General features: G+C 30.2%; 2 protein-coding genes and 1 long non-coding RNA gene across 10 annotated transcripts in view; all 3 read left to right on the forward strand.

Moving 5' to 3' along the window:
- The window catches only part of LOC109593994 (diacylglycerol kinase theta), a 32,830-nt gene extending 10,632 nt beyond the window's left edge, over positions 1–22,198 (forward strand). Inside the window, exons 2-17 of one of the 8 annotated variants that reach the window (XM_020009143.2) lie at positions 9,244–9,323; positions 10,937–11,042; positions 12,027–12,247; positions 12,311–12,467; positions 12,842–12,961; positions 13,276–13,413; positions 15,595–15,847; positions 15,900–16,093; positions 16,148–16,360; positions 16,422–16,559; positions 16,619–16,942; positions 16,999–17,232; positions 18,783–19,074; positions 19,133–19,289; positions 19,349–19,456; positions 20,242–20,964. In XM_020009143.2, the coding sequence (XP_019864702.1) occupies positions 9,244–9,323; positions 10,937–11,042; positions 12,027–12,247; positions 12,311–12,467; positions 12,842–12,961; positions 13,276–13,413; positions 15,595–15,847; positions 15,900–16,093; positions 16,148–16,360; positions 16,422–16,559; positions 16,619–16,942; positions 16,999–17,232; positions 18,783–19,074; positions 19,133–19,289; positions 19,349–19,456; positions 20,242–20,337 (2,831 nt within the window). In that variant the 3' untranslated portion in view covers positions 20,338–20,964. Of the gene's footprint in view, positions 1–9,243; positions 9,324–10,936; positions 11,043–12,026; positions 12,248–12,310; positions 12,483–12,841; positions 12,962–13,275; positions 13,414–15,594; positions 15,848–15,899; positions 16,094–16,147; positions 16,361–16,421; positions 16,560–16,618; positions 16,943–16,998; positions 17,233–18,782; positions 19,075–19,132; positions 19,290–19,348; positions 19,457–20,241 lie in introns of all 8 variants that reach the window. The other 7 variants (XM_020009142.2, XM_020009147.2, XM_020009144.2 and 4 more) reach the window with 7 other exon arrangements.
- Positions 22,199–23,008: 810 nt separating this feature from the next.
- On the forward strand, positions 23,009–23,436 carry LOC126265053 (uncharacterized). The gene is made up of 2 exons (XR_007547604.1): positions 23,009–23,159; positions 23,239–23,436. It is a non-coding gene; the product is annotated as an uncharacterized LOC126265053 (long non-coding RNA).
- A 271-nt stretch (positions 23,437–23,707) lies between these two features.
- LOC109593948 (cysteine-rich with EGF-like domain protein 2) lies at positions 23,708–24,522 on the forward strand. The gene is made up of 2 exons (XM_020009087.2): positions 23,708–24,439; positions 24,517–24,522. Exons 1-2 carry the CDS (start codon positions 23,708–23,710, stop codon positions 24,520–24,522), a joined length of 738 nt encoding a protein of 245 aa, XP_019864646.2.
- The last annotated feature ends 348 nt before the right edge of the window (positions 24,523–24,870 follow it).

Consider the following 24,870-nt stretch of genomic DNA (forward strand, 5'->3'; position numbering starts at 1 on the left):
ATTGTAAATTATTAGTACTAATATTTAAACGAACTCATGTAAAATAGTTAGGTATATTAAAAAATGTATTTAAAAGTCGCATTTTCATTAACTTTTTGTCATTTTATCTTTTAGAATTTGGAAAAATAAATGAATAAATTTATTTATTCAGGAATAAATTTTAAATAAATCATTAGGACATTTTATGCCCTTCATGGATATCGATAATTGCTGGACACCCCCTATGCATGCCTTCTATAAGGTTATTCAATTCTTCTTGGGGTGTATTGACCCAAATCGTTAAAATTATAACTTGAAGTTCTGGAAGAGTAATTAGGGCGAGGTTAATGATTCGAAAGCCTCCATTTTAGCATATCCCAAGCATACTCGATAGGATTTAGGTCAGGTGACCTCGGGGGGATGTTGTAAGGTGTCGGCATCCCGCGTTTCGAGTTGTACAAGCACAATTCCTCGAAGCGTATATAGGGTCGGTCATCGTGCCTTGACATATGTACAATTCTGTTCAGCTATTACAACAAATTCCTTCCCATACCATATTCGAACCCCCATGAAATTTGTAAAATTCTTGAACTGTTCGACGATTTCTAGCTCCTCTAGCATTTTCTAGCTGACCAACCAGTTGCGAGGACACTGTAGAGTCCATTCATATTGACTTTTAATTACAAATATCAGTCTTCATTTCCGAAGTAGAGTTACTTTGAAGAAAATCGATTACACAAGCGGCAAATGATAATAACAATTTGTGCATCATTGAGTCTACCTCAGACCATCACTTATAAAGTTAATAAATAGTAGTGGCCAAAAATACAGCAACTTTTTAAAATTTATTAAAAATATGAACTGTTCTACTTGAATTATTATTGTGTCTACTATGGAATTGGGCAATTGAATTTTATTCTTTAAAAAATTGCATACTTTTATATTTTTAAAAAATTATAAAACAAAAAGAATATTATACAAAGTGTTAATGTTTAATTAAATAACAGAGATTTAATCATTAAAAATCCCTTTCAAATTTAATATTGCTATATTTATGTCTATCTCAATTCAGAAAAATATATGTAACAATTTTTAGACTAAGAATATAGTAGTTTTTAAAATACTATAAAAAAACAACAATAGTAAATTAATATTGCATTAATAGTTCACATTATAAAAGAATTATGGTTAAAATATTTAACATTTTAAAAGGATCAATAATTACAGTACCAGACATAAGTAAAGCAACAAATTTATTTTTAAGAAAAATATTATAAATACATTTATATATTTAAATTAGTATAAAAATATATTAAATAAAAAGGACAAGAACTGTAGTATTATAAAATAAAACAAGGAGTCAAAAGAAAAGCAACAATATAAAATACCTAGGTTTTTAATATTTTTTATATAAACAATACCATTTTCAATTTTTTTCAGACCAGTGCTCCCAGGCAAACTGGAGTTTGGCAGCTCTATTTTTTCTTAAAATGGAGGGTTTTTTGGCAGTCCTTCTTCCATGTAAATTATTTTGCCTAAGCCTACCTTTTACGGTACTGACAGACATCTCAGGTTTAGAAAGTACTTCTACTGTTTTGTACTTTTTATTAAAATTATGTTTGTTGCTTTACTTTTGACTGGTACTGTATATTCAATCATGTAAGCATTTTGATTCATAAAAGTATAATATCTCTGACTTTTAAACATGAGTTTACTAATTAATGATATCTCCTCAAACATATCAGATCGGCTACATATTTCTCATATATATATGTAAAAACAAATTTAATTAGAGAACACTATATTTTTCTTAGTAAATTTGACTTGACTTAGCTTAATAGACATATACTTTTGTCCTCTTAGCAGTATTACCAAGCTGTAAGTATTAAATATTTTGAACCATTATTAGCATATTTCGTAATAATATTTTTTATTGAATTATGAAATTGAAAAACTAATTATTTTTAAATAATACAATACAATAAACAAATAACATTTCTACCAATAAATTGGTTAACTTAATTTGAAATATGTGTGTGTTTTAACCATATTTTACCATGTTATAAACCTATTTAAATGTTGTAGAATGAAAGCATACATTAGCCAATATGTACAATATAATCTAAAAACTAAATTAAACGCGTAATTATTTCAGTTTACGTTACATTACGTTAATTCATCTTAATATAAAACAAATGCATTAATTGAAAATGATTACATAAAAGAAGCTAAATTAGGCACAACATATTGATTAATTTATTAATAAAATAAAAACCCTTTACATAACGTTCAAACAGAAATGCAATAACGTAATACATCAAATTTATAATACAACTTGCGTTTATATAATTTGAAACGCCATAAAATATATATTTCACTCGAATAATTAAATTTTAATCAAAAATAATGCTTAAATTCCATTCGCGTCCGTTTTCATGTTCGAAAGGGAGTGAAACATGCATATCCGTAGACCATTTGATTATGACATGAATAAAATAATTCTGCATAAAAATAACGAATTCGTCTTAGAGCTGAAATAGAACTCGGGAGTGCTCCGAGTTGGTCAGGAAGCCAATAAAAGTCCCGGACCCAATAAAATTCATCCCTACGTCCAAAAGTTCATAGGTGAAGAAAATATTGACTGACTGCGTTTCTCCATGTGTTAAAATTAGAAATCTCAGTCGATTTTCAAACGCAGAAAGAATTTTTTTTTACATTATAACCAAAATAGATATAAAAGTTACGTAAATCTAAAATGTGTCATAGAGTGATAATCGTCCAGTTTACCCAATTCAATTTTAATTGGCACCAATATTACTTTGATATAAAAACCAGGAACGAAAGAAGCTCTATATTTATTCCTCTATTAATAGAGGCGTCTTTTTGTTTGATCTTTTTCTATTTTTAATATTTTGTCTAGGCAAATTTTGTAAATAACCGTGTATATTAATGAAAAATCGTCGATTTCACTTTCGTAATTTTGGGTTGGGATTAAAAATTGAGGAAACCGGTCGTATTAATAAACGACATTGAATCAAAAATAGAGAATTTGTTTTGATTTTTTTTAGAATCTCATTTATAGATTATATTAATCATAAAAATGTTGCAGCAATAAATTTATATTCTAAGATATATAGTTTGTATCCCCTGTGTTTTACATATCCTGTTTAAAATATAATCAAAAGAACATTACACGGTGCTATTTATAATTTTCAAAAATAGAACAAGGTAGTTTACAAATATAATCCTGTAATATAAATACCTACATGAGAATAATTGCCCGTGCGATACGTTCGATTTGGCAATTTTCAGGTGCATCCAGGAAGGCGATCGTGCCACACTTAAACCGTTACTTAACGTCCCCCATTACTTAAAGTAATTTCATAACACACAAAACCGTATGAACCGAACGAGGAAATTGCCGTTCTTTCGAACATCGCATGACAGGAATACGTTCGTGACTTTCCCAATGACCCAATGAAGAACGCAAATTAATTTTTACCTGCACCTGTGGGCTTAGCTTCGTAACATCGAATCTATATATAGAATATATTGTTTTTATTAATTAGGATAACGTTGATAAACATGATATCGCACACACAGACAGAAATTGAAAGGATGTGCAATATAGGACGAATGATTTTCTATACGTGTGTAACTAATATACTGATAGTGATATTATTGTAGGAAAGATTATGTGTGTTACTTAGAAGCTTACACAGATCGAGGTGATTATTGACGTCAGTCTTGATATACTTTTGTATATGTTTATATCTGTCCATGGATTGATGCTGTTACACTCAGGGTCGCATTTATTTTTATCAAAACGTATGAACAATGTGGTCCTTCACCTTTTTTAATTAAATAAATTGTAATTCTACTGTTAGTAATATATTTGTTTACATTTTTTTAAACATATGTATAAAATAATATTTAATTTATTATTAGAAATACATTTATAACAATTAGACTGACATTGTTGTGCTACTTTTAATGTTCTTAAATTTTTCTTTGAAGAAAATATTAATTTTTCAAATTTCTGTTTTTTATAAAAATTTTTATCCATAAATCCTTTTAAATCTTTTAAATTTTTTCAAATGTAGAAAGAATTCACCGAAATTCAAAGGAGTTACTTTTTGAATATAAATTTAATATAATCTTTTTAATAATAATTTTAACCCTCTCATTTTAATTTAAGTATCTAGTTTTTCATCTTTCTTATTGAATTTTGTTGAGTTTGATTTTTTAATTTTTTATGAGATACAAATTATATTATTTATTTCGTATTTATTAAATTCTATACAATCTTGAAAAAAAAATTAATATTTAAATGTTATAAAATTATACAAATATTGAAATAATCATTTTAATTCATCAATTTCAAGTACGGTGAAACAAAATGGCATATATGCAAATTTATTTTATAGGTTTTTTATCTCTATTAATTAAACCACATTTTGTTCAGTTTGATTTTACAATACAACACATTGTTTAATATATTTAATTAAAACATTGTTGATTTTATTTAACTGTTAAATTACATTTATTTCCTTATAAAATAAATAACTTCATAAAGAGAAAAAATTTTTTCTAAATAAAAACATTTACTTAAATTTAGTTTAATTTAATTTTCTGTGTCCTGTTCTGTTCTGTTCTGTGTTTTTATTGGAATGAAATATGGCACAATTCTTTAGGAATTATCAAATTTTATAAATAAACCTTTAAATTAAATATAATTTGTCTGTATCCATTAATTTTATTGGAATAAAATAATAAAAAGTTTTTTGAAAGAAATTATAAATTTTTTAAATTGGTTCATTTTTATTATTATTTTTTATATATAATTAACAATTATAATCATCCTTTATGTGATACAACAAGAATTTTTTCTATTATATTTTTTGAAATTAAAAGATTTTTAGTCATTTTTTACTTGTAAAATTCATCCAAAAGCTTGGAAAAAACTATTACTAAAGTATTAAAAGAATTTTTTATAAAAATAAACCTCACATTCTCTTTAAACAAATATTAATTATTTCAATTTAATAAAATAATATTAATATTCAGAAAATTATTTTAATCCCACCAATTTTAATTTAATAACTATTTAGTTATTTATATTTATTACTTAGAACTCGTATTTCTTTGAACCAAGACGATTGGTATTTAAACACTTTCGAGTGTTGCCAAAGCACTTACGGGTGTGCTCGAGTAACCGATCCGTACTGTAAATCAACAGTTCGCCAACCATTCAATCGTCACCATTGCCAAACAGCCAAACATCGGCGATTGTTCGATCACGGAACACGGTAACCCCGAGACGCACACGCACACATACGACACGGACATGCCCATATAATATCTATTTTCGTCAAACGTTTTATCTGCGGTCGAACCTGTAAGTACGTACGTGCGAATGTGCGTATGTGCGTCCCCCCATCGCTGTCGGCCGTACGGGAAAATTTCGACGTTTCGCCCGTCCGCCCGTACTGAACCGTGTAGGCCTCGAGTATTGATTTATTTGCAAATCTTGTGCAAGGGGGCCGCGACTACGTCATCGCCGTGACGTCAGGAACGGTGATGGGCGAGCGGGCACGGCGCGCAAACATAGCGCCGCGATGCTACGTTCTTTTCGCCGTTTCTCGGACGATTTTCCGGCGGCCGCGTAGCCACGCTCGCACCGCTCGTCCGTGGACGGACGGACGGGTGGCTGGCGGGTAGGCCGATCTGTCTCCCCCGCCCGGTTCCCACCACGCGACCATTAGATAAATTAAATATGCATAATGTCGAATTCGGATCTATGTAGATCGGAATTGTGCCCGATGTGTTTCGATTATACCCCATATTTACATGTTACAAAACCGTATTAAAATTTTATGAGAATTAAACAAGAGCCTACGTGTTATCTTTTTATAGAATATTAAGTTTTTCTTTTTTTTTTTGAATTTAGCAAAAGCATAAATTTTCTTTCTTTTTGCAAAAATTTAAATAGTTTTACTGGGACTGCAAAAATTATATCTTCTGAATATTATGAGATAATTTGTTTTTTATTCAAATACTACCATAATTATATTTGGCTGTTCTAAAAATATAATAATTTTCAGATAACCTGCGCAGCTTTCTTATTTCTAATGAAAACCATAATTGATGACTTTAGAATATTGGAAAGAATCAGACATCTAAAAATAAAAAAAATGTGATATATTAATATTTTTATATATAATTCAATTTTATATTTTTAGTAAATTTTGAGATATTTCACATTGACCTATATAATACAAATAATTTAAACGAATGGAAAAAATCAGGTTTTTTAAAATTATATAATTTGTGATATATTAAATTATCTTTAACTAAGCTAAGCAAATTTTTTCATAGGTGACTATGTTAACTTACATAAATAAACTCTTAGAAAGATAAAAAAGAAAAGGTAAATTTTGAGATATTTAATATTGTCGTGTCTGACACATATGGAATAATAAATTTGTGACTGTGTTAGCAAATAACCATAAATAACTGTGGCTTTAGAATATTAGAACAAAGGAAGCTTTTAAAAAATATATAATTTATGATGTATTAAATAGTCTTCAGATAGAAGATAGAAGATTTAAAGATAATATGTGCAACTTTTTTAAATGAAAAGAGATATTTAATATTGAATCTAAAGAATCTGACTCATATGGAATATTATATTTGTGACTGTGTTAGCAAATAACATAATTAAATTTAGCTTTAGAATGTTGGAGAAAATCAAGCTTTCTAAAAATATATAATTTGTAATAATCAAGTTATCTTTAGATAAAAGACGGCAGATCTTGAGATAGTGTGTGCGATTCTCTTAGTTTAAATGAATACCAAAATTAAGCTTTGGAATATTAAAAAAAATCAAGCTTTCTAAAAATGTATATTTTATGATATAATTATCTTAGCTAAGATAGAACTATATTTTTTGGTAAATTTTGAGATATTTAATATTGTTGTGTCAGACACATATATGGATTATTATTAAATTTTGTGACTATGTTATCAAACAACCATAGTTAAGTTTGGCTTTAGAATGTTGAAAAAAATCAAGCTTTCTAAAAATATATAATTTGTTTTATATTACATTATCTTTAGATAAAAGACAGAAGATTTTGAGATAATATTATAATATTATAATATTATATATATAATAATATTATAATATTATATATATATATATATATATATATATATATATATATATATATATATATATATATATATATATATATATATATATTATATATATATATATATATATATATATATATATATATATATTTTAATTTAAATAAAAACCAAAATTAAGTTTGGCTATGGAATATTGGGAAAAAAACAAGCTTTCTAAAAATATGTATTTTGTGATATATTAAATCATCTTCAGCTATATTGTTTGGTAAGTTTTTAGATATTGAATATTGTCGTGTTTGACACATATGGAATATTAAATTTCTAAAAATATATATTATATATATTATTTTTAGCTTAGAGATAACGATATACACAATTTAATATTGTCTTCCATGACATATAAATATGATGTCATTGCTGCCAAATATGATATTTAAAAAAAGTATTATTAACGATATCTTAACTATTCATAATTTGTTTGATTTATTTAAAAATTTACCTTAAATATTTTAACTAAATATAATTTTTTTATGTTACAAATTATATTTTATGAAATCTCAATTTTTTCCGATCAATTCAATTTGAGTGTCCATTTGAAATTTATATGACAGTTTTCATAAATATATCTAATGTATCAAAATGCTTTTTGCATCAAAATTAAGCTATGTCAGTTTATCTTTATCTGGAAAAAACAATTCGGTAAAAACTATTTTGAAACACCATGTATAAAATAAAATATTTTAAAAATAATATTATATTTACTAAAATATAACATCTAACTACATTTTAAATAATAATATGAATCATAAAAATATGTTCTTTTTGTGAAATTTTTTGTATTGCTAATTGTGTGTAACACAACCTTATATTATTCAAATAATTATAACTTTGTCAAAAATTTATCAATTCATGATTTTAAATTATTCATTTTTAATCTCAATTGTTATATTTGTATCTGGAAATGTTCAGAAAATTATCCTAAATTGTGCTAATTACAATAATTTTCGCTATTAATACACTTAAATGAGAAAAAATAGAGAAATTAGGAAGAATAAAATAGAAAGGAAGGTATCTCTTATGTGACTTGCTGCATTAATCGATGAACGGATAAAAGCTTCATTTATAAAAAACTTTCAAAATTAAAATTTGAAAAAATATTTTTTTGAAAATATCATCTGAAGCATAAATACAAAATTTGTATTCGTAACTAGGTAATTATCCACTCATTTTTAACCAACAATATATCATTGAATAGAGAATAAAAATATCTTTCAAATGAGTTATCACAAGACAACACTTTCTATTAAAAATAAATAGTGCCTATAAAATAATAGGCAATTTGGCATATTCCAACTTTTTGATATAAATTATTAATATTTATAATATGTTATAATTATAAAATCAAGGTTTGACTATTTTAGGGCACCATATATTTTGAGTACCACTCACATACTCATTGTGTAAACAAAAAATATTGTTTTCTATTCATTGTATTTCTGGTTACTGAGATCCGTTCCTGCCCCCACCATCAACACTTCACGATGTGAAAAACAAAATTTGTTGCCATTTCCTAACCGAAAACACGTACACGTATACGAAACGATTACACTTATTGTTAGAATTCACACAAATCTGACAGTATATTTCCACGCGATGATTATTTTAATTCGTTGCCCAAATGAAAGTCCTTGAGCGATGCAGTTATTTTGTTGGAAGAGCATTGGTGGAAAAATCTTCCATAGCCCATGGCAAGTGTCTCTTTATGACATCTGTTACTGCCAGATTGCAACTGTTGACCCATTTTCATGTGGAGTTTCCTGTTCTTTTCCGTAATAAACGGGGACGCCAGTGTTGAACAGTAATTTACTTTCGCAGCAATTATACAGCGTCTATTTTTAAATCGCCATTGATAAATATAGAGAGAGGCTCATCGTTCTACGGTTTGGAATATGTAACCAAATACCGAATCTTTAAAAATTAACTAATAAGTGCTGATGGGGTTAAGTTTGGCTTCTATTTAATAACGATTTTCTTATTTTATAATTTATTTTCATAGCAAAGTATCATTACTGTTAGAAGTATTAATTGGTTTTATTTTTTTTTTTTCAGTGTGTAACTTCGTAGTGCATGATCGCTGCCTTAAGAACGTGGTTTCCCCGTGCTCCAGCGTCGCCGCCAGCCAAATCAAGGTATGGAATATAAGTGGCATTACATAAATATTTAGACTAAAAGCCGAAATTCAGTTCCAATAGTCAGTCACACTTTGTACTTTTTAAATAGTAGTTACATATTTATTGATTAAATGGAAGTCTACATATTGATTACTCGAATATTTGAATATTTATGGTCAAATTTATCTCAGTGTGACATTGTAATTTTTGGTGCTAAAAATATTCCTCTATTTGTTTTTTTTTTTAAATTGTACTTTGTTGTTGTTTTTTCTTTACTTAATACCTAACAATGTAATAAAATTACATAGATTAACAAATAAACACATGTTCAAAAAAAATTGTAAAAATCCCTTCTGATTTTTTTATTTTACATTTAAATTTTTTAATTAAAGTTCTTGTAAAATATAAATAAATTTTAGTAAAAACATACAGGTCTTAATAAATTTAACATAAATCAGCAATGTTCGATCAAATTTATACGAACACTCCTGGACAAATGTTTGAAAGCCCTATAATTGTTTAAAATAGCAAATAAATAATCATTATAAAAAATAATATTAAATGTTTAGATAGAACATCTTTGGGTTTATTTAGAAAGGAATATACGGCAGCACTCAATAAAAAATAAGACATTACTGCTGAAAAAGCTTTAACGGAAAAATACCTCTAGAATTTACTAGAAAATTGGTTGGCTCCATGAACAAGCTAATAATTCCGCAACAAAATATTAATACCTTCTTTTTTTTTGGTTTATTATTCGAAAATGAAATTATTTAATAACTTTAATTTTAATTTAACTTTAATTTTATATTCTATTCATTCATTGTTTATTAACAATTCAACTTTCGGGTTTCCAAATTTTTGTCCAGGAGTGTACATAAAATACATACATGGGCAATGACTGCTTGACATATCCACATGTCTCCTGTTGGCACAATTTTAATTCTAATAGTTTATCATAAATATTTTCACAATTAAAAATTAAATAAATTAATAGTATATTAATATAGAATTAATTTTTTTTTTGTTTTTTTTATGTCACATCATGGAATTTATATATTTTTTTGTGTATAAGAACTGAATTTAAAACGTTGATTATTGTTTGATAAAAATAAATTTTAGGTTGCCATAAAAATATAAAGCACAATATTGGTTTGAATTGAATACGTTTGATTATACTAATTTATTATCAGCTCTTTTACTTCATGCAATTACTATTGATCGTAGAATTATTTTATTAATTATTAATTTCATACAGTTAAGTTTATAAAAAAATTGATTATAATCCATTATTAAAAACAAAATGTCATTCTATAGTATATAAAAATTTATCTATTAAACAGTTTGTGATAATAAAAATAAAGTTTTCTAATAATGTGTAAAGATTAAGGGTTTCGTGACCGTTGTTTGTTTCTAGTTTTACAAAAAAGTTATTAGGAAAAATAAAATCATGAGTTTAAGATTGATATTGAAAACATACCTGATGATTTTACGCGCACAATTTTAATCTATGATATTACTTTATTATTAATGAATTATATAAATACAATATTAATAATGTTACTAAGTATTCACTTACCTGAAATTGTTAAAAATTAATTTCATTAATCTAATTACTCATTATTTTACAGAATCCAGTCGCTCATTGTTGGTCGGAACCTTTCCATCACAAGAAAAAGTATTGTAATGTATGTCGGAAGAGGTTACTGGATGATGTCTATTCCATCCATTGTGAAAGTAAGTATTGAATTATGTTTTAAATAAATGGCGAATGCTCGAATTATTCTGAGAATTTAAATTTTATTGACGAATTATAATTCGGATTAAATCAAAAACGGCATGAACAAATTAAATATTAAATAACGTTTCGAAGAATTTATACAGTTATTAATTTTAGGAATAATTTCAATATTAATAGATGAAAACATATCAATACCATAGTAAATGAATTTATTATACAATTATATCATTTTGTACGTGAAATTACACCTTTACATTGTGAATTCGATGCAAAATTCCTCTTGTTTAATTTTATATAATTTAATCAACACATGTTTATAATGTTTACATGTATTGATTTATCAGTTACTATTTAATCATTTTAATGAATAGTAAAAGCCTGGAAATATTCAATAACAAAAATTGATGATCAAACCAATTTTTTTAAATTTATCTAATCTATTTAGTACAAGTTAAGTTCCAAAAATCATTTTAAAATATTGCGTATTTTTTTATTTTTCAATAGACAAAATTGTAGCAACTGTGTATTAATGGTCTTTTGATTATTATAATTAACTTAGTCATTGGCCAAAGTGAAACTAAATAAATCAATCATTTCCCGTATTATTAAAAAAATTAGAGAAACTGACTTGAGTGGTAGCTACGAAAAACTTGAAAGAGAGTCGATAACTGAATAATTTGAATGTTAAAAAATAGTCCAATCTTATCGACTAAAATTAAAATTAACAACAATAGTAAACCAAAATTAATTTAACAGTTCGCATTAAATAAAACAGTAATTACTAAAATATTTAACATTTTAAAAAATTGCTATAATAATGACCACTACTGTACATCACATCGAGTACTTTTGGGACTTTCCTCATACTACAAATTTCCATTATATTTAAAAACATTTCTCAAATTTAATTATTGAAAAGCAGTTTATCCGTACTTCCTTATCTTGGCTGTAGCCATTAATTATAATGAATTTGTTTCCAGTATGCGAGTACTTCGTACATATAGAATGTCAAGATTTCGCTGTGGCCGACTGCAAGGAAAACGCCACTTATCTGCCGGGGAAGCAGCTGGTGTACGTCCACCACCAACACCACTGGCGGGAAGGCAACTTGCCCAACAACTCCAAGTGTGCCCTCTGCAAGAAAACATGTTCCTCCATCGAGTGCTTATCGGGGTACCGATGCGAATGGTGTGGCATGACGGTAGCCGACCAAATTTGCAAATCGTTCACCACCACATTAACTTGTATCCGATTTCTTTTCCAGTGTCACGCGGCATGTCACGTCTCGATAAACAGCGAGTGCACATTTGGCATTTTGGAGCCGATTTACCTGCCACCGCATGCCGTCAGCATACCGCGAACGGAGGTGCCCATGGAAGCGATAATCGGTGTGCAAGTGCGAAGAAAGGACACCCTGTCCCGTGAGTATTTATGCCGTAAGTGTTGCTTTTTATTACTAACCCCCGATATAAGTGTTTGTGTAAGTCAGCTCCATTTTTATCATTTTTTTTATTTGCAAGTTAGTTCGTGTGGTTTTACGACGAAACTTATTAAGATATTTGCCTCATTTTTCATTATAACAACAGAAGACAGTCAATATTACCAATTACCAATTGTACTAGTGACTGTTACTGACGTTGCTCGAAACTGATTTGGTTTATTTAAGAGTCCAGTAATCGCTTCGTCTTGTTTTTTATATTACAGTTCACATAAAACCGCAGCAAGACTTATTGTTTAAGTGCTTTAATTTTGTTTTAATTTTTTATTTTAAGATAACAAGGGAATGATTTTGCAGTCATCGGTGGCAGAGTAATTGCCAGAAGGGCCGGTATTAAGGGCGCCATGAAGCGGCTGTCCATTCTATTGCCCAATTCATGCCAGGGCAAACGCGAACCCGCATCCCCTTATTTCCGAGGTATATTTGGTTTGCGACGTTTGATGCTTTTTTACTTTTATTTTGCTTTTCGCTTTCCTCTATGTAAATACCCATTTGATAGGGAACCGTGAGTTAGTTGACTAAAGTTCTCTCCGGCGCATCCACCAACATTTTCGCTGCTACGCCGTGTTGCTGTTACTTTCGTCAACTAAAAAATGTAACAGATATAAGGACACAATATCTGGTTCTAAATAACTCTGTATTGTATACGTAAATTAACAAAAATTGAAAATTTTGAGTTCAATTGTGATGTTTGTTGATTAAATTTTTGTTTAAATTTTCACAACTTGTAGCGAGGAGTACCTCCGACGAATTTAGCAGCGGCGATGCTAGTAGTCGGTATAGGGATTCCGAGGACTATCAGCCTTCACATACGCAGGGAAGAGACAGGCAGGATAAGCAAAACAAGGACAAGGAAGATAGGGATGAAGGTGTGTTAATTCTCTAACAAACACTTAATTATTTCATTACTTTAAATCAATAAATTTAATTTAAATTTTATCAGGATATTTGGAGTGCTATAATTATTTCATATTTTTATTATAATTAATATTTATTACACACATAGTAGGATATTAAATAAGTACTAATATAAAACGTGGAAGCAAATTATGTGAGGAGTCCAAAGTTCAATTTTGGATTGAATTATTATTAGAACACGTGGGAAAAATTGCCTGAGATATTACAGACTGTATCAAATATTGATTGAAATTGGATTTTAATAGAAGTATAATAGATAATGTTTGATTATTAAATATTTTTAATTTCATTACTATTAAAATAGATATAAAAAAGTATTACTAAGTGTAAACAGGATTTGAAAACACCAATTATCAAATTTTTTCATTAGTAACATATACCAAAATTTTCACCTACACAAAAATATTTAGCTAAGTATTGACAGTTACATCAGCAAAAGTAAATCAAGAGTTTAATATAGTTTTTTAGAATACCAAAATTGATTAATTGAACATATTTTCTAATGAAAGACTTCAAACGGAATTTCACAAACTTAATTAAAAAGATGTGCATTTCATGTAAGGTCACATTAATTTGATATTTATAAATTTAAATAATTATATACATTAAGTTTTATCAAACAAGATGTATTTATCAAAGGAAATCTTACGGGGTGACCATAATTATAAAGACTTATTAAATTATATTAAATACAAGCTGTTTATTACACTTTCATAACCAAAAAATTTTCAATTATAAAAATTTCATGTGAAAATTATTTTGAAATAAATTTCTTGTGAAAGCAAAATTGGAAGAAATTTCGGTCCTCTCGAACAATTTAGTTTCGAAGAAAATTTCCCGTATGAGTAGTAAATACTAATGAGCCATACTTTCGAAATTTCTTGGGTGCATTAATTGCTACAATTACAAGTGGTAGCCTTAAAGAAATATATATATATATATATATATATATATATATATATATATATATATATATATATATATAAATATTTATATGATTCCATATGATCAAAATCCATACGATCATTTTCCATATGATCATTTTCCATACAATCAAAATCCATATGATTAATTTCCATATATTTAAAATTTATAGGATAAAATCCATACGATTAAATTCATACTGATTAAATTACATTACACTTTAATAACTTGGATTTTTTTTTACTAATATTAATTTCCCTAAAAATCATTAAAAAAGTAAAAATAAATAATTCTAATTCTTTCTGGATACCCAAAAAATTACTAAAAACGTAAGAAATAACTAAAAGACCTAATCATGTTATTAAAAGAAAAATTCTTTTTAATTTAAATTAAATTTATGATTAATCACCTGTACCCGCGACTTCGTCCGAGAGGCGCCCTACGTGATGGCCCAGTGGTGGCATGCGCGTGAGCTGCGCGTGGTACTGGACAGTACTTGGACATAGCAACATTACTTTATTTTTCTAAAATAAAAGTAGCCTAAGTTACTCCTTATTACATTAGCTACCTGCAATAAAAGTATCGTCAAAATCGGTCCAGCCATTTCAGAGATTGGCCGGAACAGACAGACAGAGAGACAAAAATTGTAAAAATGTTATTTTGGTGTATGTACCGTATTTATATTCATATGCATGTAGTAAAAAACGGTTATTTCAATATTACAAACTGACACACAATTTTATTTATATGTATTGATGTATAGATAGGAAGTGGGACTGTAAAAAAAATTATAAGTCAACGTTACCAAGACCGAGAGACATAAGAAGAAATGGATAAAAGTTTGTGGATAAATAAGTCAATCGTTTATTGTATTATTAAAAAATTGGAGAAACTAGACTAGTGGTAGCTACGAAAAAATTTGTTCGAAAATAAAAATCTATAACTGGATAATTTGAATGTCAAAAAACTACAATTTCATCGTCAATTAAAAAATTAAACCCAACCTACATGAAATAGGACTTGCAGAAAACAATATGTAACATTTTATAGAATAGAATATAGCAGATTTTATATTTTTGTATAATATTAATTATTTTAACAGTTAACAGAGTTTATTATCTGACCTGAAATTTATCATAATAATTAACATAAGTGAAAAAATATAAAATTTAAAGTAATTGATTCATTATTATGTTCTTCAACATCAGAATACATCAAAGTGTACGACGGCAACAACTCGTTGAAAAGGAAAATATTCAGGATCATAGTGGTGTCCAGGCAGGCACCACTGAAGCAGGTGTTGACGCAAGCACTTCGTGCCTTCCATATCACCAAGGATCCGAACTCATTTCATCTCACTGATCTTTACTCGCCTGACGAGGCCATCCTGCAGGATCCCAACCCTGTCCTCAGTCTGAACAGGAAAGAGGGCAAGAGACCGGCTGTTTTCTTAAGATTTAAGTACGTATGACTGGTGTCGACTTAACTATATATTAATTGTTTGTTCTATCAGGGATCGTGACAATGACAAAGGTGAAGTACGGGTTTACCCCGGAAAATTACAAGTCTCACAAGCATATTGTACCGTGCCTGTTGATTCTGAAACCAAAGTCAGCGATCTGATCCGCGAAGCACTGAAACGCTTCGGTCTTGAGAACTACAACTGTGAGGAGTATAGGTGTAGCGAGGTTTTGCTTGACAGAGGAGGTACGTCTTATCACACAACTTTGTTAGTCTTAGTCTTATTATTGATGTTTTTAGTGACCGAGAGGGTGTTATCATGGGACGAGAGGCCGTGGGAAATTATGAAACAATTGGGGAAGGACAGTATCAGACAGATGGAGCTGATGCGATTTTACTTGCAGCTAAAGCAGGATCCACACGGACCGAACTTGGCTCTGTTCGTGGGAAACCTGCCGCCCAATCTATCGGAGCGAAATTATGAAAATATACTAACGGAATTTTTAGGAAAAGGTAATGAAACTCAGAAACTCATACGTATTTTTTCGTCTAACACATCATCTGTGATTTACAGAAAACAAATTTTCTAAAATTGGTCCGATCTACTACGAATATGGATCGATGGTTATCACGTATGAAGATTCTGATAAAGCAGTAAGAGCTCTTTACACTTTACGAGAATCTAAATTCGAGGATAAACAACATTTACTTGGTAAGTGCCACCAATAATTAAATACATGAAGGCAAAACATAAACAATTTCACTTTTCAGTGATGTTGTTGCCAAACATAGAACCTTCAATGATACCTCAGGGAGTGCAACCTCTTTTAGTTTTCGTAAATGTTAAATCCGGCGGTTGTCAAGGTCTAGAGTTGATCAGCAGTTTCCGAAAACTATTGAATCCGTATCAAGTGTTCGATTTGGACAATGGTGGTCCGCTACCGGGTTTATATGTGTTTAGAAACATTCAAAACTATAAAATACTCGTGTGTGGCGGAGACGGTACTATTGGATGGGTGCTCCAGTGCCTGGACAATGTGGGCCAAGACTCTCAATGTTCATCGCCTGCCTGTGCTATTGTACCCTTAGGAACAGGTAATGCTAACGCTTAATAAGTATTTTTAAAAAATAATTTACTATTCTTATTTTAGGCAATGATTTGGCGAGAGTCTTGCGCTGGGGTCCGGGTTACACTGGAGGCGAAGACCCATTAAACCTCCTCCGGGATGTAATAGATGCGGAAGAAATACGTTTGGACCGGTGGACAGTTGTCTTCCACCCGGAGGACAAGGCCGACGATAGCGTTAAACAGGTCAACTCCACCGGTAAGAAGAGGCAAAAACTGTCCAAAATGAAAGTGACCAATGAGCAAATTAGAAAAGCAGGTCAATCAATATGTGTATTTGGATGTTGTTTTGCTGTAATTAAAGACTAACGAAACGATTAACCATTGCAACAGAGTTCTCGTAGTTTTTTACGATTAAGCATTACTTCAAACAGGGCAGGTCAAATATCAAACGTCAGTAAATCACTAATTTTATGTAACACTAAACTTGTTTAACTGAAATATTTTACCTGCTTTTTAAATAAAGCATGATCATACGTTTGAACTATCTAAACTTTCATACTAAATTGAAATGGTAATACGATTATGGTAACGGAAGTTTGTATTTGGAAGAGTATTAATATTTCACAATATTCATCTCATTCGTTCAAATGAATTAACATTTGTTTTCGTTGTGTCTTCCAAATATATGCACGTAAGTAGTATTATAAAAAATATAACAATATTAAAGCACCCAGATAAAATGGAACTGAGTTAAACTTATAACTTTAGCATAGACTACACAACATAGATTGCATGGCTTATGAAGATGAACATTTTTCATTATTTACGGCAAAACAACATTATTTTATAAATACTCATTAGCAACTCTCCAATCAACATACAGTAGAAATTTAAATTAATATTGACCTTAAAATCTCTTTTAGAGCTTTAAGAATTATCCAATGACTAAAATTTGATGATTAATAAAGAAATATCTAAAATAAACAATTGGAGTGTGACTTTTGTCATTGATCACTTACATAAAATCAGTTTAGATTTGATGATTATCAGGTTCTTGTTTGTTTCCATTGAGAAATATGTTTTTGCATGTTTTCCCCTTATTTAAAACTTTTAATCTCTCGATGTATAATTGATATTTCTCTCTTATCTTAATTTAATGTTCCTTTTTTTCCCAACTAAATGTTCATTTTCTTATAGGTATGTTTGTTTCTACTACTTTTTGTACAATTGTCATCAAAATCTAAACTGATATTTTATGTTTTTTCCGTCGTTTCCATTTTCTTGATAAAGTGTTTCACTTACATTAGTAGAATTTTTGCAACGTAGATTTGCTTGATAATTTTCACAATCTTTATGGTATTTCATGCTATTCCTTATCCGCCAATATAATTCTTAATGGCTGTAAAACGAGATTTTTATAGTGTTGCCGCAAGACCAATTTAATCACTCCTCATTAAGAATTTCCAATGGCTACTATTGGTAATGGCAGCTCCGAATTGAATTTTTAGTAACATCATGGATGCTTTTATACATCTCACTTATATATTTACAACTTATTCAATAAATAAATAAATGCGTGCACACAAAATCGAATAAGTAACTATCGCCTAGATACAAATTCAACATTTTTAATTTAATTTATTATTGTTTTTAATCACATGAGACAGTAACATTAGATTTTACTTTTATCCTAACCCTAATGAAGACTTTTAATAAATATAAATGGGGCCATTTTGTTCTTATTGAGATGGAAGTGTTTTGTTTAACTTTAAAAGTCTTACACAATCCCTTAAATTCCACCCTGGTCCCCGGCGGCTGCACTAGACACGCAACCGGCTTCTCCCCTTACCTGAACACTTACTACAGTTGTAGCAGGTTCGACGAGTGAGGACAACTCGCAGATATTCGTAATGAACAACTACTTCGGTATTGGGATCGATGCCGACCTTTGTCTCGATTTTCATAATGCCCGGGAAGAGAATCCTGGAAAATTCAGCAGCAGGTTGCACAATAAAAGTGTCTATGTTAAAATGGGGCTGAGGAAGATGGTGGGACCGAAGATGTGCAAAGATCTGCACAAGGAGGTGCGACTAGAGGTTGACGGTAGACTAGTGGAGTTGCCTCAAGTCGAGGGAATTATTATTCTTAACATTTTGAGGTAATATTATTAATAGATACCATTTATATCACTAATATTTGTTATTGATTAATTTCAGTTGGGGATCGGGAGCTAATCCTTGGGGTGTTGAAAAAGACGACCAATTCTCCAAACCCAATCATTGGGACGGCATGTTGGAGGTGGTCGGTGTTACTGGTGTAGTACATTTGGGACAAATACAATCTGGATTGAGATCAGCTATGAGAATAGCACAGGTAAACTGAATTCAGTAATCTTTGAATCTATTCAATTCAATGCAAACTTCGTATTGTAGGGTGGTCACATTAAAATTCATCTTAACTCCGATATACCCGTTCAAGTGGACGGCGAACCATGGGTTCAAAGTGCTTGCGATGTTGTAGTACTAAAATCAGCGTTAAAGGTAGGTGTAGGTCAATTGTGTTTAGTTTTAGTATTTTAATTTCATCTGTTTCATATCTTACTTAGTTGGTCAACCTTTAGTTTAATGTTAACTACTCTAGAAACAAAATGTATAAATTGTAGATGTATTAAGATGTTTTAATATTGCATGCATACTATAAGCATACCTCCCTCCCCCAAGCCAAATAGCTACATCAAAATATATGTATTTGCTTTTAAGTGCTGATAAAATAAAACAGAAACAGTACACCAAGTTGCTCTTTTGACAGCATAACATGTACACAATGTATAAAAATAAATATGGTAAATGTAGTAAGAAATACTTTTGTCTGGCATAAATATTTAAAATAAATTATTATATAAAATTATACGTATATTTTTCAAATAAAAATTTATGCATTAATTAAATATTTGCCTATTAATTGTATGAACATCAATTTGTTAACGGAATTTAAAGTTAATTCAAACAAAAGTATATTTGTTCTTAACAGCCTACAAGAAGAATATTCAAAGTACCATATTTATTAAATATCTCCACACAGTCGTATTGTATATCAAGTAATTTAAATGTTAAGGAATTCTACAACAATTTTGCAAATTGGTTGAAGCTACGAGACCAAAGTTATTGTAGAAACCCTTCTTATACATACGCACGTATGTATATGTAAATAAGCTGAGAAGAACCTGTGAGACGGTACTGACCCTGTTTTTGCTAAGAATCCACTGTTAATTGTTCCACCTTCTTAGTTGTTGTAAACACTTTTAATGGTTTAATACTTGATACAGGCGACCATGTTGAAGAAAAATAAGTTCAAGCGTCGGCCTACCGAACCGAACATTCTACCCGCCAATGGGGAGGGGGGCAAGACAACCGACGATTAGCAAACAATGTTCAAATAATATTAATATGAGTAATCAAAATAATAAAACCCACCCCATCCATTTTAAACACACCACTCTCTCACATTCTGACTATTATATTATATTATATTATATTTTATCTAAATTTCCATTCATTTCTGTTTCATTGGCATGCGATTTTGCTTGGTCGTGATGTATTTGTTACAAATGCTTTTTCAATTGGTTTATAGTAGATTTAAAGTAGATGACCTATTGCATTTTCTCGCGCAAAATCGCACAACCTCACTCGGTAAGATCCCCAAACTAATGATTGGTGTGTTAATTGTAAAAAAAAACCTAGGGTTTGTACATATATCTATAGTGTATTCAGAGACACGACAATGAGTTAGGGTTGGGGGGATGGCGATCTTATGGAGAATATGTGCGATTTTGAATTGGAAATAAGGTGGGTTATCTGCGACCATAGGATGACTATCATTTAATGAGTGTGTGCGCCCCTCCCCAGGCTACGATGCTGAAGAAGATGAAAGGTAAAATGAAGAGGCGCAACACGGAACCGACAATGTTAGTATCACCCGGGGCCCAATTGGCCCCATTACCATCCAACGACGGCGAATCCCCAACAGATCCCAACAACACCACATTCTAAGCACAAAGTAATCACATCAAGTTTTAGTGTCGTTTTTGGTTTCGTGTCGATTTGTTACTTTGTTCAAATAAATATATAAAACACATATATGTATAGACAATTGATCCGTTCAATGCGGGCATGGGTAGTTGTTATTTTTGTTTAATTGCATTTACGAAATGTATTACATAATGTATTTTAACTGTAAAAGTGTAATAATTATTACGTTATAGTATGGTATTTTACCAAACTACTGGTGAATTCATATACTGAATAGAATTTGAGGCGTTGTGCCAGTTAAGTTTATTTAATTTTAAATAGTTTATTTATGAGTACAAGTCATGTACTGTAGATATGTTGTAGATTTTAAAGTTTATTTATTGAGAAAAATCAAATACCTGATGTGTAGTATCGGTGAGAAATACTCACATTAATACGATCAATTTCCAATGGCGGTACACACCGTACGGGTACAATCCCCAAAACATCTAAACGCGACAAAATGCCGATTAGCACAGCTTCTGGAGAGCAACTCTCAGCAGGTGATTGAGGCACCCGATGGGAAGAAACCGCTAGTGTGTACAGAGTTAATTAGTGTCGGAGGATCGGTACTTAGACAATGGACTAAATGTGAATGTATCGAATCGTGGTTGTTTTCTGCGAAGGACGGAACTGAAAGGTGTGCTCCAGAACTGGCTGGTCGCAATCTGTATTGGCAATTTAGAAATATGCAAGTTTCTAGAGGCCGTCGAGACAGAAGCCAAAGAATATCTTGGCCGGTTTGTTGTTATAGAAGGTGTGAACGTCGTCCTTGCTCTCCAGGAAGCGACCGACGACGTTTCCGCTAACGTTCTTGAAATGCGGGGGGCTCAATTTTTCATGATTGTCCACCTGGAGGTTAAGTCATGTTAAATATCTGTGTTTCGAGAATGTTACCAAATGCTAGGTACCATATTTTAGATCTTAACTTAATTATTACATTGATGTGCTATTGTTTGTAATTAAATTTCCAAATGTATGTAATTGATAGGCGAAGCGAAACACTTTGGCCCGTCAATTCACGAACAACTTCTGTATTATTTCTGTATCGCCCGTGGTTCCATACTTATTCAGAAAACAATCCAATAATTATCGCCACCACCGGAATACAGTTTTACTGAAGTTTTTCACTTACATATAAATATAAAATGTAAATGTCACATTAGATATACATATTAAAAAAAAACTGTGAAAAATATAGAAATATTAAATGTACCACAGCTTTTTATTATAAAATCATCCCTTATATTACTTCAATATATGTTTGAATTCTCATGAATAACCGTATAACTGTATTCCCTCACAGTAAAAATTAATTTTTTAATTACACTCCTGCTTTAAGTTTCAATTTGAATAATTAAATTAATATTATATGTATTATATAATAAATACTCAATTTTATATTCAAAATTTATTTTTACAATTTCCGATTCATATTCAACATACTTTATATAAATCATAACAAATTATTACTCATTGTAATAATCGTTCCATACAAATTAATATTAGTTAAATTCAAGTACAAATTTTCATTTAGGAGCATGCAGAATTTGTTAGGTAAGTACAAAAAACAGCATCAAAGCAATTAGAGTTTTTTTAGTATTTTAATTTACCTTGTATAATTCACAGCAATGTATTCGAAGAAATTTTCCTCGTGCGTCTATTTTTGTTTGTGCAATTTTAGATGTCTTTACTGTCACAAAATAAGTGCATTATTTATTGCGTTTTTATTGTTTATGGCAGTGTCGTACAAACTAGCAAAATATTCCATTCAAATTATCACTTACTCTTATCATTTCTTTTGCTACATGGGCAGCTTAGAGTCTTCAATTTTTTTAGAATCACCACCAAAGAATATTAAAAATTTAACTGTTTATTAAATATTTATAACTATAGAGTAGCTACACAGATTTGGATGGTACAAGATATCTTCTCAAAAAAATAAAGACGCCACTGTAATAGTGCCAAATAGTTTATCCTCTGAACTTCCTCAAGGTTAATTATTTAACAACAAAAACTGCCACAGCCACGTTTCCTCTCCTTCAAATTGCTCCGTAAGTTTATAAGTACTCTTTTAATCCGAGGGAAACTTTGGGAAAACGAAGCATGAAGTACTTCTTGTTCTTCCTATTGTTGTTTGTGGTTTGGAGTTCTCCAGGCAACTGTGAGTACCAGGGTGAGTCAAACATGTTTAAATGTTAATTAATGTTGATAAACATTCAGATAAATTGATATTAATCAATTAATAATTTTAGAGTTTAAAAAGCTGGGTAAATGCACGGACCACAGGAGATGTGAATCCGATTGCAAGAAAATGGGAGGTTGGAACGGAAGTTGTTACGATATGCCCAGAGGATCTGACTACAGTCAGGAATGTGTGTGTTTTACATTTTAACGTAAAACGAAATAATTTATGTACCTGTGACAGTATTATAATAAAATATGTATGAATACTTTGTTGTGCTTACTGTGGAAATAATTCTGAAAGGAATTCAATTTCAACCCAATTAGTTAAGTGGATGAAATGTTTCCGTGATTAAAGAAATGCACCTCCCTTGAGTATATTGAATATATTATTACACCCCCGTAAATCTGCGCGGTGATTTTCGGAAGTTATCAGATTTACGAGATCGAATTCGAGCGTCCGTTTCATTTGCGCACACTCATCCGTTATTCCGTTTACCATTTGCTGACATTTATTTATTGCGCTTACAAACGGCAAAAATGATGAAATCATTTGCTTTTTGCTTCTTGATTTTGTTGTGTTTCTCATTGGGTAAAAGCGTCGAAAATTGTTTTCGATTGGATTCAGTGTCGCTGTGCGTAAAATGCAGATCAATCGCGAAATATTTTAACAAGCATCTCCTACGGATTGACAGAAGGGACAACGACTATGAACTCAAAGCAAGCACATTGGTTATGGAAACTGTTTTGAAAGGTTTGTGTAACAGTAAAGGCGCATGCCACACCATGACTGGTGAATACATCGCTGCTTTGCATGCTTGGTGGTACAAAGTGCAAAATGAATTTATGCCCGTTCCGGATATTGAAAAGTATTTGTGTGTGGATTATCTGAAGTTTTGCTGCCCATGTCCTACTTATCCGAAAACTGATTTCACCGAACGAGACCAGAGCAGTGGTGCTGGTGCTGGAGAAGGAAATGGAACGTGCTTCTGCGATATGGGATTCACCGTTGCTGGATTTCAATTTGGTGGACTTCACTATTTGATAAAAGCACCGGATCCAAAGAGAAACGACGTTTATGAAGGGGATGAATGTGAGAAGATCGTTAATAGCCGAAGCAAAAATTGGTTTTTCAGATTATTCCAACCTTGTGGAAAATGTGACCAGTTTTACTTATTAGAAGAATTGGGATGTGACGAAAATCATTGTGAAGATTGGGAAAATGAATACAAGGAGTGTTTACAAGATAACTTTCAATTTCTATGTGACCTCGTAATTTATCCCCATTATATGTTGTATATTAATATAATTGCGAGTGCAATCTTCATTATCACTTGTATAATTTACAGGGATAGTGATTGGTTCATATTATCTGTTGGGATTACCGGCGTACTTTACGCAATTTATTCATTAATAAATGCTTTTTAAGGTCCCACTCCCTTTTGTCGTTATCTAATTGATAACATTCGTACCCCGACCACTGAGATTTTATTCTACACCCTGACAATATTGTTGTTAGGTACGTCTTAATAATAATTAATCTACAAAGTTTGCCAAATAAGTGTACTGTACTGCAGCATGCTCTCGGTACTTTCCTATTTATGTAATTATTGTTGACAATTAAAAATATATAAAATTTTATTATTTTCTAAGATACGCTTAGTTTATATGACTGATATATTTTATTGATATTGAAATTTGTG

Source organism: Aethina tumida, chromosome 3 (genome assembly GCF_024364675.1).
Source record: "Aethina tumida isolate Nest 87 chromosome 3, icAetTumi1.1, whole genome shotgun sequence".
NCBI classification, from domain to species: domain Eukaryota; kingdom Metazoa; phylum Arthropoda; class Insecta; order Coleoptera; family Nitidulidae; genus Aethina; species Aethina tumida.

Bases quoted from the DNA above. Each gene is read 5' to 3' on its own strand.
- LOC109593948 (XM_020009087.2), top strand. From the start codon at position 23,708: ATGATGAAATCATTTGCTTTTTGCTTCTTGATTTTGTTGTGTTTCTCA.